The sequence below is a fragment of the Macaca mulatta genome, chromosome 12, assembly GCF_049350105.2.
Source record: "Macaca mulatta isolate MMU2019108-1 chromosome 12, T2T-MMU8v2.0, whole genome shotgun sequence".
In the NCBI taxonomy this organism is placed as follows: domain Eukaryota; kingdom Metazoa; phylum Chordata; class Mammalia; order Primates; family Cercopithecidae; genus Macaca; species Macaca mulatta.
The window spans coordinates 59,094,674-59,112,678 of NC_133417.1; the positions used below are offsets into that span (position 1 = coordinate 59,094,674).

The 18,005-nt window shown below is 35.2% G+C and overlaps 1 protein-coding gene across 2 annotated transcripts in view; it reads left to right on the forward strand.

The window, feature by feature from the left end:
• GALNT13 (polypeptide N-acetylgalactosaminyltransferase 13) overlaps window positions 1–18,005 on the forward strand; it is a 592,354-nt gene that overhangs the window by 356,930 nt on the left and 217,419 nt on the right. For both annotated transcript variants that reach the window (XM_028830721.2, XM_077956554.1), the window contains exon 5: window positions 17,376–17,542. In XM_028830721.2, the coding sequence (XP_028686554.1) occupies window positions 17,376–17,542 (167 nt within the window). The remainder of the gene's footprint in view (window positions 1–17,375; window positions 17,543–18,005) is intronic.

The window sequence follows — 18,005 nt, forward strand, 5'->3', positions numbered from 1 at the left end:
GCTAAATTCCTCTTAATGTCGGTGGAGGGAAATGCTCTCTGTCTGTGGTGATAATGCATATGCAACGGAAGAAAATATTGATACATACAACATTTTACGTAGCAAAGCAATAAGTTAAATGAAAGGACAAACATCAAACTGATGGAAAATATTTCCAGATATATCACAGCTAAAGTGCTAATATCACTATAAAGATGTCTAAAAAATTGATAGTGTTAAAAGCAAGACAAGCAAATAAACAAAAACCGTCCACCACAATAATGAATGAAAGACTAGAAAAGACATTCACAATACACATGGAGAGATAGATAGATAGATAGATAGATAGATAGATAGATAGATAGATAGATAGACAGATAGATAGAGACAGAGAGACTGAGAGAAAATTGACGTTTCACATATTCAAAGATGTTAGACTTCATTCTTAATTTTTAAAAATGCAAGTTAAAACTATACTGAGTTGACCTTTATTCACCAGCAGTCTGCTAGAAACTTAAATGTATGATAGCACATTCTGCTTGCAAGTCTATGGGAAAACCAAAACTGTTCACACATTGACGATGTGAAAGTAAACTGCAACAAACCTTATAGTGAGAGATTTGGCAATACCTAATAAAACTGTATATGCATTTACCTTTGATTCAGCAATTCAACTTCTAGGAATTTACCCTCAAGATATAGCTCCAAGTATGTGAAAAAATACATGCACAAGATATCTGTTAAAGGAAATAGTTATCAATAGATGATGTAGGTACAAGAGAAAAACTTATTCGTCCTCTTGATGGTTTGCTGGAAATCACTGACAAAGGCAGATTAATATGAAAAAAAAAAAGTCATACAGTTTCATTGTATCACAGTTTTACGTGACATGGAAGCCTTCAGGATAAAACCCCAAAGATATGGGGGAAATTGTCCATTTTTATGCTTAGATTCAACAAAGTATGAACAGCTGTGTAGAATATTACTGGACAGAAAAGGGTATGATACAATGCTAATACACTGAGTGGGGAAACCCAACAAGGGCTGTCTGTCTAGATTTTTACCTCTCTGTGCAGCAGTCCTTCCTTATGGGTGTGGGACACAACCCTCTCCAGAATGGGAATCTTATGACCTGTAGTTAAACAAGGTAGGTCAAATATTTTCTTGATGGACAATTTTTACACAGAAAGTTAGAGGGTGGTGAGTTAGAGTAATATTTTTAGGTTTTGTGACTGGCTTTGGGGAACAGGGTTCTGTTTATTATGACCCACCTTGGAAAAGAGGGATTCTGGCTAGCCTTGGGGGAGAATGAGTGGACAGAGACAGGAGGGCAGGAGAAGGTCAGAGAAAAACTTTTCTTACGAAGCCTTTATTTTGGTGTATCATTTTCTGAGCTCCAATAATGATATAACTAGTGAGTGAAATTTTGATAAAAATTGAAAAATTAGCAAATTCTCCCCTTAAGTGATCAAAGTTAACATTAGTAATGGCACAAATCAACATTCTCTGTCAACTTCTCTGATGCACTAAGTACACAATATTACTTCTGTTGCATTCTTGTCAAAAAATGCTTCCCTGAATGTAATGACAAATCTCCCTTCCTCCCAAAATGATGTGCCTATAATTGTCATTTATAACAATGATTGTACTTAATGAGAATAAAATACAAACAGAAAAAATAATATGTTTATTCTTTAAAATGGTTCATGGAGAAATATGCAAGAAGATAAATTTATGATGCATATAGTTTTTAATTGATACTTAATTTAGCAGCAATTAAACCTTGCAATTACTATTTAATATTTTTAAAATTTTATTTTAGTAGGTAAAACAACATGATTTCTCTGCTTTAATTTTTTTAACTTGTTTTACACACAAAACCAATATTAATTGTTCTTATTGATGGATTTAAAACATTTTTGTAAATATAACAATTAGTATTTAAGTTTCTATGCCACAAGAATAAAATATAGTTGTTCCTTAAAACATTTCTTTAGTGTCAGAAATTCATGATGTTCAATTTCAGAGTATTATTAAACACCATTTATATTGATTTTATATTTATTGGCATTAGTATATAGTACTATATAGTTAAAAAAAAAAGATAGAAATAAATGGAAAAAGTATCTTAGCCAAAAGAAAAAATAAATTCTCACAAAGCCCACATTTTCTTTACTGTGTGCAGAGAGACTCTCCCCATTGACCCTGCTCAAATAAAGTGCAATTATCTGCCTGACTTTCTGCTCCACTTCATCTAAAGATGCAACTGTTCCTCTGGCAACAGAACATATCACTTCTCGTAGTCAGGGTGATTTAAGGACTCCTAGGCTCAGTACATCCATGCAGAGTGATCCAGTGTGTGTACTGCACAAAGACACCAGCTGAAGAAATGAGTGGGTGCACTCTGCTGATGATGTGGGGAGGGGCTGTCTCACTGAGAAAAGGGTGCCTTTTTTGGATACAAAGGCTTCATTTGCTTTTAGGTTTGTGGAAGCAGGACTGCACTGGCTACCTGGGGCACATTTTTCTAATCACACAAAAATAGGCTGGTTGTGGCCTTCATTCTAGCTTAACCCATTTCCCAATTGCCTCTACAATACTCACCAGTGGCACTTGTGGCTGTAGCATTTACCCTGAGATAACTTTGCCACGAAATATCTCACTTTTATTATTATATTTGCATGGCTCTAGTATATTGACTTTGGGAACAATAGACATCATTCTATTTATTGCATTCTGTTTTTAGTAGTGGTATTTCCATTTACAAAATATAGTAATTCTCAATCACTGTAAATGTCAAATCCTAGAAAACATAGCATTCGTATGTATGATGTTAACATTGTTCTCAAACAGTTTGTTGGCTGAAGATTCATTTGATGAATCCAATTTTTCTGAAATAGATGATTCTTATGATTCAGATGATTCTGATGTTAGTTCTGTTTAGAAATAACTCCAAGAACAGTTTTTATATTTCATTTTCATGTTGAAAATCAGTCAGATTTGCCTCAGCCTCAAAGAGCGTGTTTATGTAAAATTAAGTGAGCACTGGCAGAGATCTGCACTTTTTTTTTCCTAAACGGGAAAGGGTTAACAAGCCCTTTTTACACCTTAATTGACCCTATCTCTTTAGGTTACTACTTTGGTCCTGAGCTCTAGTTCGCATGTTGTACTGTGATCCATGAACTGATTCTGTGTCATACACTTTTGTATGAATATCTTGCTGCAACCAAATCAGAAGCCCTGTTTCTCCATGAAGGAATTATTTTCTCTGGGACTGTGATCTATTCCTGAAATCGTCCCCTGGATGTGGTCCCTGCTATTGTTACTGAAACACTAGAGGTTTGCTGTAGGACCTGCTGCTCACCATGCAGAAAGCCAATGACTGAAAAGATGAATATTGCCAAGGAAGAAGGCTTTAATCGGGTGTTGCCACCAAGGAGCTCAGTCTCAAATCTATCTCTCTAACTGACTAAAACTCGGGGTTTATATAGCTGGGAAGAAATATAACAATGTGTGAGGAAACAAGAACTAGGAAGGGGCAAGGAAACAAGCATGATGAATGAGGGGTCTGGAATTTCATTTTCAGGATGTGGTGATCTGGTGTGTTTCAGTTCTTTGATGCTTTTTTTTTTTTTTTTTTTTTTTTTCTTTTTTTTTTGAGAGGCCTGAAGATCCTTTCCTGAGGAAGGAACTCAAATAAAACAAATATAAGTTTCAAGCTTTAAGATCAGAAAGGTCAATTTCTATGTTTATCAAATAGAACAGTTTATGGGACTATTGGGTCAGTTTCACTACCTGCTACCAAACTCTACAAATACCATCAATTTATCTGATAGTATCCCTTCATTGTGCTCATTGCTGTATACCACAGGCAAGGCTCTTGTCCTTTGCCAACATTGGGCTGTTCTTAACCTAGTATTTTTCTTGGCACTAAGGACGCAATATCAGTTCTGAATCTAATGATGTGTAAATACCAGACACATCTCTCTTCCTTCCAGTCATATCTCATCCTAATTTACTCTGAATACAGAGCTTCACTTGACAATTCGAGTTTCATTATCAATAACTACATCTTTCTTCAAGATTGTGTGGCCCATAGCCAACATATGTTTAGTATATACAAATTCTCAAACTCTTGCTGAGTGTGTGTGTGTGTGTATGTGTATATACATAATTTTAAAATTTCTATGGGTGAAAAGTCTCATTAGAAACATACTAAGAGGAAACAGATATTTTCAGAGAATCGTTCAGATTTTGCACTGAAAACAGTAGTTACGCTATGATCAGGAATTTTCTACACACTTCAGAATGACTTCATCCTCTCAGTGGGTTTAATTGGCCAATATCCTATTTATATAAGAAGGAAAGGTGAATAAATTTACAAAATATACTGGGAGATGAGGAGAGGGAATAGTTGAATGCCACTGGAGAAAATTAGGATTTCTGAGAGGAAGTATGACTTGAGGCCTATCTTGGGTAATATATGTGAGTTCTGCATGAAAGAAAGCATTGCATATAGAAGGCATTCTACAGCTAGAAAGAGTTAAAAGCATGAGAGGGCTTTGTTCCCTGAAGAAGCATTGATATGTTCAACATTGCTGAAGAGTTAAAGGCAATAATGAAAGGAAAAGATAACATGAGGTGAAGCTGATGCAGATCCTGTGGAGCCTTTAGACTTTATCATTAGGAAAGAAGAGTCATCAAAAACATTTGAATAAAGGAGTGGAAGTTTTAGATTTGCATTTTTGTCTGCCATGAGGAGAATATATTTTTGGATCAAGAATACTCCACAGATGCACTGTACTGACTCCATGCAATAATTTAAGGATTTGTTGATTCATGATGTCAACATCATCATTGTAATGTCAACATCAAAGTTTCTGGCTTTTAACCTGGGTGGATAGTGGTTTCATTGTCTCAGAGAGGTAAAAATCATGAGCACCTGGGTGGTCAGTTGACTGGGATAAGACCATAAATGAGAGCAGAAACAAAGCCTAGACCAGAGTCCAGACCTGCTGACAACAAAATCCAGTGTTATTTTTACTAACAAAAGTAAAAATTTAACTTATGAATTGCAGGAGGAAGTTTGTTGCAAAGTCATTTTAATTATAATTATCACAGGCAATAAACTTATTTATTCTAGGCAACTAATTGTTAACTACTTCCAATAGCATGAAAGAATTATATTCAGAGGTTACATAAAGGGAACAATCCCATAAATTCATGTTCCAAAACAACAAAGGCCACAACATTTACTTGAATGGTGTTCTTTTACTTTTATTGTCATTTATTTCCAAAATTTGAGAGAGTTCTTCACAATAGAAAGAATATAAAACTTGCTTGCACAATACTGTAAGTTATCTCCTTCATTTTTATGTCCTAGATAAACAGGCTGTTTTAAAATTATTGACATTATGGAAATAACTCCAGTGGTAATATATGATTGTTGTTTATTTAATAGAAATTATATTCATGACATTTTATTTTTAAAAATAACTTAGATATCAGCCTAGTGTACCCTCTGTTAAAATCCAGATGAGGTCCACTAAACCCCAGAAGAATTATCTATGGATGTTCAGAGAGCCGTGCAAGATTTATTCAATTCCCTGGTAGACTTAAGTGTTTTGTGACTGCTTTTGTTACTGCTTTCTCTGCTCCTCACAGTTCAATCCAGATACTAAATTTGGCTTTTTTCTCAAATTAATGACATTGCCATGACATTACTGATATGATGCATGTATTAATAGGCTAAATTTAGTAGACAATAAGAGAGGAAATGGGCTTGTATTGCAAAATTATAGTGAAACCTGAACTTTAGACACACTCATTTTTCAATTTCCTCCAGCTATCACACCAGCACTGAGGAGCTCACTGGCCTTTTTAGCTTCATATCATTTGACTTGCTCCTTTCCTCATCAGAGTCTCTTTTTACTCCTTTCTTTAGTTTTCCCCACCTTAAGCCCCTACCCTCCTGGAATGAAGCAAATATACCCCTTATCTCATTCAAAGCAGCTATTTCCTCGGTTTCCTGGCAATACATACCTCCCTAAAAGAAATTATTCCTGTCAAAGGCAGTTTCTTTCATAAGTGGGTTGCCAGTGCTAGTTGTTAAAATAATAATATGTTTACTTTCTGAAATAACCTATCTGTGCTTATGATTTAAAGACATGGGGGCCTCTTCAAAACACTCACCTTAGAAGACGGCATGTTTCTATTGATGATGTTGCTCTTATAAATGGATTTTGTTTTGTTTTGTTTTGTTTTTGGGTTGCTCTTTCATTACTACTGTGGTGAGGCACTTAATTTATTCAAAAATGATAAAAAAGTTTTATTATTTTAAAGAACTTCAATTAGCACCAAAATACTTTTCAAAACAAGTCTATAAGGGGTGACTATTCCTTTTGAAGTTCTATTTCTACAATTTTAGTAAAAACCACAAGGTGCAGTGGAAGATAAAATGAAATTTTATCATTGAAAGTAATGGCAAAAACCATGATAACTTTTGCACTAACCTAATATCTAACCAATTTTGTTTGGTTTTATTTTTCTATTGATTTGTAAAAACTCAAATAAGAAAATTATGGCTATATACAATAAAAAAGCACCATGTAATACATTTACATATATGTTACACTATATTCTAGGCACTGGCCTACTTTACATTTACTGCCTCCTGTCTCACAACTCTGCGAGGTAGTTAATATTATTATTCCAATTTTACAACCAAAGAAACTGAAGCACAGAGTGCTGAAAGAAAGAAAGAGAGAAAGAAAGAAAGAAAGAAAGAAAGAAAGAAAGAAAGAAAAAGAAAGAAAGAAAGAAAAGAAAAAAAGAAAGAAAAAAGAGAGAGAGAGAAGCCCAGTCTAACTCTAGGCCTATGCTGCCCTGGACCATCTCAGATAACATTCCAATTATAACAATGCTGAAATGTGATTGGTGAGTTGATCTAATAATTCATGCAATGCCTGCCTCACTGTGAAGCTTTCATTCATTCAACCGCTTATTAAATATATTTTGTGATATGAAAGTACAACTAGTAAATAGCACATTTACAGTCTCTGAAGTTAATAGTATTGATCCTAATTGTCAATGTTCTACTCTGTTCTGCTTCTCTCATGGTGTCCATAAGTTTATTCCCATTTGTTAACCTTCATGCTTTAAGGCACCAAGCCTTGAGGGACAGTTACTGCTTTAGACTTTAAAATCATCATCACTCTAATAATCACTGTAGACTTCTTTATATCTAAGTCCTATTTATTTCCATTAACGTATACTGCGACAAAAATAACGTACCATCTTTATTTACCATGTGGCTTAGGACGGTGATATAACTACCATTGTTATCAGAAACACTATCTGAACTAGTAAAAAACTTTATCCCATCAGGAAAGAACATTTTAAATCAGACTGCATGGGTTTGAAACCCAGCTCCGCTACATAGAAGCAAGTTACTTAACTGATTGGAACATCAGATTCTTTATTTATCAAGTGGGAGTAATAGTATAATTAGGTTTGGTGCAGTGGCCTGTGATACTAGTATTTTGGGAAGCCAAGGTGGGCAGATTGCTTGAACTCAGGAGTTTGAGACAAGCCTGGGCAACACGGTCAGATTTTGTCTCTACCAAAAAATACAAAAATAAGTCAAGAGTGGTGGCGTGTGCCTGTAGTTCCAGCTACTTAGGTGGCTGAGATGGAAGGATGCTTGAGCCCAGGAGGCGGAGGTGGCAGTGAACCAATATCATGCCACTGCACTGCAGCCTGGATGACAGAGTGACCCCGTCTCAAAAAAAAAAAAAAAAGAAAAAGAAAAGAAAAGAAAAAAAGTACAGTTGGTTCTTAAGGAATATTATAAGGATTATCTTTTCTGTGAACCCCACAAAAGACCACCAGAATAACCTGATGAAGAAGAAAACTGAGTTTATTTCCTGATCACCACCTTAACAGACGTCTTAGTAGTCATAGAAAGGAGAGGCCAAGGTGGGTATTTGTAGACATTAGGAATCTGGACTGAAGCAGTTTAAGGAAGTCTTTTAATGTATTGGGTAAAGTACATAATATAATAGTTTGGGATGGGTAGACATAATAAGGAGGTTCTGGAGGTTAATTGATAAGCAACCAGCTTGTCTAGTTAGGCAATATATAATTGTCCTAGGAAACAGGCTGTTTACCCATGTGAGGAACTTACCCTTCTGAGAATGGGGCTGTTTGAACAGTTTATTGTTTGAATAAATTTATTTCCTAGTAGTTCTTGATGCATGAAATGAAGTTATTTATTATTTTTAAGCCTTATCATAGTTCTGATAGGTAATCTGTGTGGTTGCTGGAAGTCTCCGTTCTCAGGAACAAATGACACGATCCATATAAAACACATAGCACAATGCCTGCTATATAATTAACATATCCATAAATATTAGCCATTTATAACTGCCTCTTGTATTATGATGTTTCTTAAATCAGGGCTTGATAGATGGGAGACCTAGCCTAACTCTGGCAAGATGCAAAATTTGGCAACTAGACAGACCAATAGAGTGGAGAAAGTGGTCGAGGACAGTCCCAGTTGTGCTTAGTAGGAGGGGAGCAATATGGCAGATAGCTCATGGATGGTCAGGAGCAGGCAAGAAACAGAGATCTCAGCAAGCAGGCAAAACATGATCCTCTGGGTTCTTCCAGCTGAAAATATTAAACAGAGATCAAGGTAAGTAAGCAGAGATTAAGGTAAGTAAGCAGGAAGAGCTACCAGCAGGCCAGATAAATTTAGGATTAGGAGCTACACATGATTTAAAAGAGCTGAAAGGGAAAGAGGCAGGACCCTAACTCCATACTGCTACACTAGACAAACAGATAAAGCTTCCCTCGAGCCTAGATGGTCTAGTCACCAGATCTATTACTGAAATTTATTGGGAAATAATGAGTATAAAATGAAAGTTTGACCACAGAAATTAAAGATAAAATACAAGATACTAGAACCATGGCAATGATCAGAGTCCTACCAGCAGCATGGCTGACCCAAATAATTTTAGAGACCTTATCTATAATATTCTGTACAGTGCTTCATACTATAAGAATATTATAATAATAAATTCCATTCATATCATTTCATTATAATTTCATATGTTCTCCTCCAAACTTCTGCAATGTAGATATCAGAGCAGTTTTACTCTAATTTAGGTGATGACAAAACTGAAGCTTAGAAAGTTTAGTCACAGATTTTAAATGGCAGAATGGGGAGGCAACTACAGGTTTTCCAGACACAGATCTTTCTCCAATATGTCCAAATAGTAATTATGTTACTGAGGTTTGAGAGGAATGTGTTATAATTGGATGACTAGCAAACTCATTTTCATCTAATCTTTCCCTTTCCCTTCTCTATCTTTTGCTCATTTCTGGTTATAGAGAAACAAAATCAATTGAAGATATGAAAAAAAAGTTTTTTAAAAAGGTATTTCTACACCTCTATTTCATCTTGTAATAATGCAGAGATATGACTGGGGAGTTGATCTGATAATTCATACAATATGACTCCTTATTGTGAAACTTTCATCCATTCGACCACTTATTAACAATATTTTTGTAACATGCAGAATGCTAGATTCTGGAGAGGCAGAGATAAATAAGGTGAACCTTCCTTCTGTTCTACTTTTTAAGAATCCCCTAGTCTACTGGATTCAACAGATTTATTGTGAAAGAGTATAAAAAAGTAAAAGATTAGGCATATACAAGGTACAAGGCCAGGGAAGGGGGCTGTATATTCTAATATGGGATTAGGGAAGAGTAGAGAAATTCCTTGGCTTCCTGTTCCTATTTTGTCCAGCACTGCTATGTCCCACCTGAGATTCCTATGACATATTTCCAATAGAAGCCAGGAAGTATGGGAGCATTGGAAGTACATCCTTCCCAATGACCCTCTCACTCCATCCCCACCAATAATTAGAAGAAAACAGAAGAAGCAAAGAATTGATCAGATAGCAAATACACTAAAGATGAGTACAGCATCTCCCTGGATTTTAAAATAAAGATGTTTGTAGCAGAAGAATACCAATCTGATTGTTTTAAAAATTTGAATTACTCAAGTAATTATGACACAGGAACTTACTTTTGGAAGATTTAACACATTCTAAATATAAACCAACACATAGTAACCCATGCAAAATTTAGTGCTTTATTTTACTTCAGGCCCCAAGCTGCTCAATTATTATGAAAGAACCACTTTTTGGTTGCGCAAGTTTTCTTTGCATGGATGCATGGGAGAATGATGAAATTTCTCTCTGTGAATATGAATGTTAATGATTGGGAAACACAGAAACCACACAGAATTCTGCAATCCTCTTAGCTCTTAAAAATATATAGAGGACTTGTGTTGCAAGTACTTATTTTAATCACTGTTATTAATCATCATTGACTGAGGTAGTAAAAGGCAACCACTGACTCAATGAGCAGCAATCCAACAAGTCATGCAAACTCCAGTGTTGACAGCCTTTGTCTGGAGTCCTGAATGGACTGTGTCTAACTAAATCACTGTGTAATCATGGATCCTTTGTGATTTCACATTCTCATCTTACAGTCAATTTTTATTTCTCTGATGTGGCATGTTGTTTTCTGTAGCTTATCTGAAAACATCAATACTGTTTTGGAAGGATAAAATCAAATTGTAACAGTTTATGTTTCCATAATGTGTGCATAGCCTAGGGAAAAAGTGATAAATAGGAATACTGTTTCACTGTATTGCTATGTTACAGACATTGGAAACATGATTCTGCCTCCATATTATCTCCAAAGTAGATCAGCTGGATTTATTTTTATATATTTATAAATCAACAGCTAATAGACCATTAGAACAGCATTAGTGTACATCCAGATGACAGAAGAGATTGTAAAAGAAGTGGAGAAGACTTTATGACTTTCCCTGCTTTCATGACAGTAAATAATGTCTTCTTGCTTTTATATGACATAAAAGTAATCTTACTTTTATACGATAGAAACACAAAGAGAGACGTTAACCTCATGCATCATATTTTAAAATGTTGACGTAAGCCTAAAGGTTTTACATATTTCAAAAAGTCTATCCTTACGGTAAAGTACTTGAGTAACCATTCTCAACTTTGGCCACACATTTGAATTTCCAAAGATTTTTAAAAAATATCTTCACCTGTAGACACATTCAGACACTTTAATCATAATCTCTGTGATAGAAACTCTCACACCTATAGTTTTTTGAGCTCATGAGATAATTCCAATGTCCAGCCAAGATTAAGAACCACAGATATATTATCATAGAACTTAAAAAAATACACTTTCACTTCCTTGCAAGTATTACAAATTCAACATGTCAGTATAGTGTTCACTGTTGCCATGATAAAGCTTATGATTTCACTGGAATACCAGATTTCAGGTTCTTGATTTGGACAACAAGTATTCCTTTCAAATTGATGAAAATTGCTATTGCCATCTGCCACTTTTACTCTCAAAGTTAATTACATATACATTGTGCACCACAATAATGTCAATTTTTGCTAATCCCATTTAGATGTTTATGTAAAAGAAAACAAATAATAACTTCATAAGACATGTTGCTAAAAGAGTTATTTGGTCTAAATATACATAATTTCAATTAAAGCTGACATTCTATGCTCAGTTTTAATGAAGTGATCCTAGGGAAATCGATATTTCCCTATCTGATATAATGATATATACATTTGAATGCAAGATTTTGGCACATTTTAATATGCTTTATTTGTTCCTAATTTTTCCAGTTAATTTTTTTACAATTAATGTCATTTAAAACTTTTGATATAGCATATAAAAGAATTTCAGGCAGAAATCATTAGTATTACTAAATTATTTTTGTTACATTATTATTACTTTATTATAGTACTGAAAGAAGTATGCAGCTTGAGACTTGTATTCTGTGAAATGAAACTTTGAATTAGCCAACTTTGAAAGTCCTTTCCAGTTCCACCATGTGGAGATTATGAGCTTTACTCTGCAGTGTATACCAAACAATGCCTACTATCCATTTCAGATAAGACCTTTGCGCTTGCCTACCTTAATCTTATTATGCAAAAGATATAAAAACTGAGATGAAAAGTGGTGAAATTATCCTTCTAATATCACAAAGAACAAATTGTCTTGTATCAGGGAGAATAGATTATTAGCCAAGTTCTATCAATTTGTTCTATTTGAAGTACCTATCCCCACTTCCATCATTTGTTCCTTGTTTATGTTGTTGTTCTTATTTGTTTTGAATTGTTTCTGGAAATATCAGTGAGTTAAAAACTCTGCCAGCTTTATATATATATATATACATATATATAATATAAAATATTATAACATTAGATATTTATAATATATAGTGTAACATATAATATAGTTTATTTTAAAGGTTTTTTAACTACACAGAACTTTAAATGCATTTTCTTATCTAACAAAAGAAATTATTGTATTCACATGTGCTAAGATGTGCAGTTTTTTCATTTTAAGTGTCTGAAATTAGCATGAGTTTTACAAACATGGTCATAGCTGTTCATATAGTCGTTGTTTCAACTAAATTATGTGTACTCTTTGTACTGTGTGTATTGAGTTTAATTGTCATTCACTATGTTTTCAAAAAGATTACATTATGGTTCACTATTAGAACCAAAAGTTATTGTCTGAAAAGAACAAGATACAAAAGAACATCAAGAATTAAATTTCATATGATTAAACAAAGATTTGTTACTGGAGGCATCATTACAATCCTACATTTGCCTGCTGATCAACAGCTGACTGATTTATATGGCTTTTTTCTTATCATGTCAACCAAGGACCAGGAGTGTTGGCACCACCAAGGATGGTGTTATAAATGTAGAATCCTGAGTTCATACCAGATCTACTGAATCAGAATCTGCATTTTAACAAGATCCCCACATAATTCATTTGCACCTTAAACTTTAAAAAGCAGGACTTTATAGTACCAAGGTAGATATCCACAAGAGGTTGATACTGTTTTAGACTTCTTGAGTTATATACTAAATGGTTGCCCCTCATATGATAAGCAATACTATTTAAAGCCGGAGAAAGTTTAAATACATGGAAGAAACTTCAAATCCACAGGAAAATGATGTGGCTGATTCATAAGTCAAGCATGACAATATTGGTAGAAATCTATGTCCAAATTCATTTAAAAACTTTTTCTGTAAGCTCTATTTAAGTATGAAATAGATTCTAGTGATAAGAGAGCATTGTGCTATAATTTGACCACATTTTTTTCTTTCCTAACAGTAGATAAAATCATAGTATATCTTCCCATAGATGGAACATTAACTTTGGTAAAATACAGACAATGATACCAGTTCATTGCACCACAGATTCCTCAGAAGTAATGAAGATCATAACTCTTGCTTACATAAATCTATGCATTTAGGATAACTGGATAAACTGATGTAGAAAATAACTAATTTGTATCACTTTAGATTAATAGCACAGAAGGGGTCTTTGCTGAATGACTTTATTCAACTTTATTGAGGTATATTTGACAACTAAAAGTTATGTATACTTAAAGTATACAACTTGATGTTTTGATACACCTAAACATTGCGAAATGATCAAATTAACATGTCTATCACCTCACATCTTTATGATTTTTTTTTTTGATGTGGTGAGAACTCTTAAGAACAATTCTCTTAGTATATTTCAACTACAGTATACAATACAGTATTATTAATTATAGTCACCATGCTGTGCATTAGATCTCCAGAACTTATTCATCCCTCATAACTGAATCTTTTTACCCTTTGATGAATGACTGTTTACATAGGAAGAAGAGGAGGAATTAATTAAAATATTAGCCCTATTTTATTTTTATGCTACATTAAATAATGACAGTGGAAGTTTGCCATAAGTAAACATGATAGCTGCATTAACAGCAAACTAATTCACTATAACTTTGACACATAAAATGAATACTAATACTAACTTTGTATTCATTTGTGAGTGGATTTTTTTTTTTCTTTTTTTTTTTGAGACGGAGTCTCACTGTATTGCCCAGGCTGGAGTACAGTGGTGTGATCTCGGCTCACTGCAAACTCCTTCTGCTGGGTTCACGCCATTCTCCTGCGTCAGCCTCCCGAGTAGCTGGGACTACAGGCGCCTGCCACCGGGCCCGGCTAATATTTTTTTTTTTTTTTGTATTTTTAGTAGAGACAAGGTTTCACCGTGTTAGCCAAGATGGTCTCAATCTCCTGACCTCTTGATCCGCCCGTCTCGGCCTCCCAAAGTGCTGGGATTACAAGCGGGACCTACCGCACCCGGCCTGTGAGTGAATTTTTTTAATCACAAAGTAAAGCTTGATAAAAATACTTTAAGATGCTGGATCGAAATATCTGCTTTTAGTTTGACATTTTTAATCATTTATTTAATTGTTGGCATTTAGTGTAACATACAAAAAATGTTGATTGAAAAAATCTTTTTTAAAAAATGATGCTGAGTAGACTTTATTGACTGTAATCCTTGAGTGAAGCCACTGGCTGTTGGCTGTTAGACTGCTTTCAGCCTGTTTTTCCAGCTATACTTCTTCGAGAAGGATGATGATCTTTACCTTACTCTTGACTTTGCATACTGAAAGTGATTAGGTTTTTTAATGAGGCAGAAGAATGGAAATTTGAAGAAAATGGTAGAGAAAACCCTCTCATTTACCAAGATGACTTTCTAAGTTTATTTCGTGATGAGCTACTTGGAGATACAAGTCAAATGATGAAGTTCGTGGAAACCTTTTGAATCTTGCCTCCAGAAGAGAAAGAGATGACAATAAATCCAACTACTTTTCCCATGCCTTACATGTTTATTTTCCTATATGCACAGTATCTTTTATATTCTAGATGCTTAATAAATCTTTTTCAAGTAAATGTATGCTGGAAAATGTTGTAATTGAGGTAAATGGACATTTTTAGCTGGCTATATTACAGAAGACTTTATTGACTAGGTGATCTGTTAGATGGTTTTGAAAGAGAATGAAGATCTTAACTGGCACACAATCAAGTATTTATTATATGCCTTCATCTTCCACATTTTATTGTATTTTTTTTCACTCCCTTGTGAAGGAAACTAATTTCAACAATGCTGTGTTGTGTCATGCATTAAGCCAGTCATAAGTAGCAAGAGGTATCTGATTCAGTTTATATTATTGTGTTAATTATCTAGCTCTTCAGAATATTTTACATGAAAAATAACCTCAGGTGAATACACTTCTGTTACTGCTCCAGAAACCTTTTGACATTTTTTTTTTTTATAATCTGTAATCACATTGATTTAAAATGACATGACAGAAATGCCTGAATGTTGACAAGGTGATGGGAACAACAAACACCTGCCTGTTAAATTTGGCCTCACCACCTACAGCACCACACATATCATTGATCCAAGTGTACCTTGACTGATTACTTTAAAAGAAAAATCTGGACTTCTCTGGATTTATAAGCAAAGTCAAAAACATTTTCCAAAATATTAAGTTCTAAAACTAGTAATAATTATGGTGTAGCCCCTTACTAATCAGTGTGCACCAGGGACCAGCAGCCTCTAAATCATCTCGGAGCTTTTCAGAAATGCAGAAACTTCACCCAAGACCTAGTGAATTAGAATCTGCATTTGAATGAATCTCCAGGTGATGCTGAAATGGGAAAAGTTGCCTTGTCCCCCTCACAGGGCGTGTGATGGGGCTGTGGCTTGCTTCTTCAGTGCCCCTCTGCTCAAATCTCTAGGGCAGCATATGGGCGGACTGGGCAGGTTGTGGGGCTCCGACCCCACAGCAGTGTTTAGGGGTGGATGTTTACAGCTCCACCCCAGTGGGAGCGTGCTACCGTGTGCTCTTTTAATTTTGCCGTCTATAGGCAACTCGTGTTAACCAGCTCAATTAGACCCTCTACCTTGTCACAAGAACAGAGGACTTTCTGTATCCGGGGTTCTTGCCTTGGTGTACCGGAAGAGTCGGATCACACTTGGAGAATGAGTGCAAGGTTTTATTGAGTGAAGGGTAGCTCTCAGCAGATGGGGGAGGCCAGAAAGGGGATGGAATGAGGTTTTCCCCTGGAGTTAGGCAGCTCAGCGTCCTGTGCTGTCTCCTCTGACTGCCCCAGCCAAATTCTGCCTGCCCCCACTGGTCAATGGCCTGCTGACTTGCCGATGCCTGTCGGTGCATCCCTCTCTATGTCCAGCTGCCGGTGCGTTCCTCCGCTGACGTGCTCCTCTCCACATCCAGCTGAATGTTTCATCCAGCTGTCTGTTTCATCCAGCTGTCTGTGTCTTCTTGGGCAGATCTGCTCCTCTGGACGTCCAGCAGCTTGTGTGTCTGCCTTCTAGAGTCTGGGGGTGTCAAAAACATTTTTCAAAATATTAAGTTCTAAAACTAGTAATAATTATGGTGTAGCCCCTTACTAATCAGTGTGCACCAGGGACCAGCAGCCTCTAAATCATCTCAGAGCTTTTCAGAAATGCAGAAACTTCACCCAAGACCCAGTGAATTAGAATCTGCATTTGAATGAATCTCCAGGTGATGCTGAAATGGAGGGCGTTGGGGGCTGGTTATAGGCACAGGATGGCAGGCCAGGGTGGTCTTGGGAAATGCAACATTTGGGCAGGAAATGCCATCCTCACCCAGGGTCTGTCGGGGTGGAGCCCTAGCCAGGGACCACGCCTTCCTCTACCCAGCACTTCCCTTCCCCGCTTCCATGTCATTTAAAGGGAACAAGCTCTTACCTTCCCAGCACTTCCATATCAATGACTGTGCACATTAAAATTTGAGAAGTGCTGGTAGTCCATTCCCTTTCCTGATCTCCAAAACATAAGGAAATTTTAGAGGCCAAGATGCATTTAGTAGATTCTGAATCTAAAGGAAACCTAAATCTTTCCTTGGAAGTAGATATTGTTTATAGCATCCTCAAACGGAATTAAAAGCATACATGACTAGATTTAGAACAGAAAAATCTGTTTTACATACTTCAAAATCCTTTGGGCCCGTGTCTGTTTGTGTTCCTATGACTTCTTGAGTTATACATTTTTATTAACAAAGAATAAAATTATATTTACTAAATGAACTCCTTTGTACCTGTTGTACCAGGTCTTTTATCAAAAGTTTCAGAATGTTATTTTATATTTCTTAAGTTTTTCTTAGACTTGTAGAAATCATGCTGCTTTGTTCTCTGCAGGAGTTAAAATAAAAATATTAGTAATTATGCATATTTAATTTTCAGAATGCCAACTGATTACTCATAGCACTTATAAAAGGGAAATGATTTTAGATATTCATAAAACATTTCCTTAGTAAGGGGCTTTCAAGTTTGAAGTTGTGTTATTATGGATATTTCTTTTTATAATAATCAGGATTAAAAATGCATTTATTAAGATCCCTCTTCTTTCCTCTTTTTCAGATGTAAGACAAAAGTCTACCCTGATGAACTTCCAAACACAAGTGTAGTCATTGTGTTTCATAATGAAGCTTGGAGCACTCTCCTTAGAACTGTTTACAGTGTGATAAATCGTTCCCCACACTATCTACTCTCTGAGGTCATCTTGGTAGATGATGCCAGTGAAAGAGGTACAAGCTGTTTTTTTGTTTGTTTGTTTTGTTTGTTTGTTTGTTTGTATTAGAAAGCTTTATTATGGCCAAAAAGATAACTAGGCAATTATCTATATTTGCATTATAATTTTACTAGCCCTGCCATAGCCTATCAAATTCTCATCAATAACCTCATTAATGCCAACTCTAGAAGCAAATAACTAATTCTTTCACTTTCTCTCATGATTCTATATGGTTCTTACTAACCTAAAAATTCAGCCAAAATGACTTTCAATAATATATCTTTTTTTCCAACTCAATTGATTATATTATTGAGCATTCATGTGATTTTATGGATACATGACATTAATTAACTAATGAAATCTCTATTATTTTATATCTAAGGCAAAAAATACTGATAGGAGTTGGCCACCATTTCTGTGTGTTGAATTTCCATCTTGGTAGTATCTCTGCTGTTTCTTAAAACAGTTTCAAAAATGTT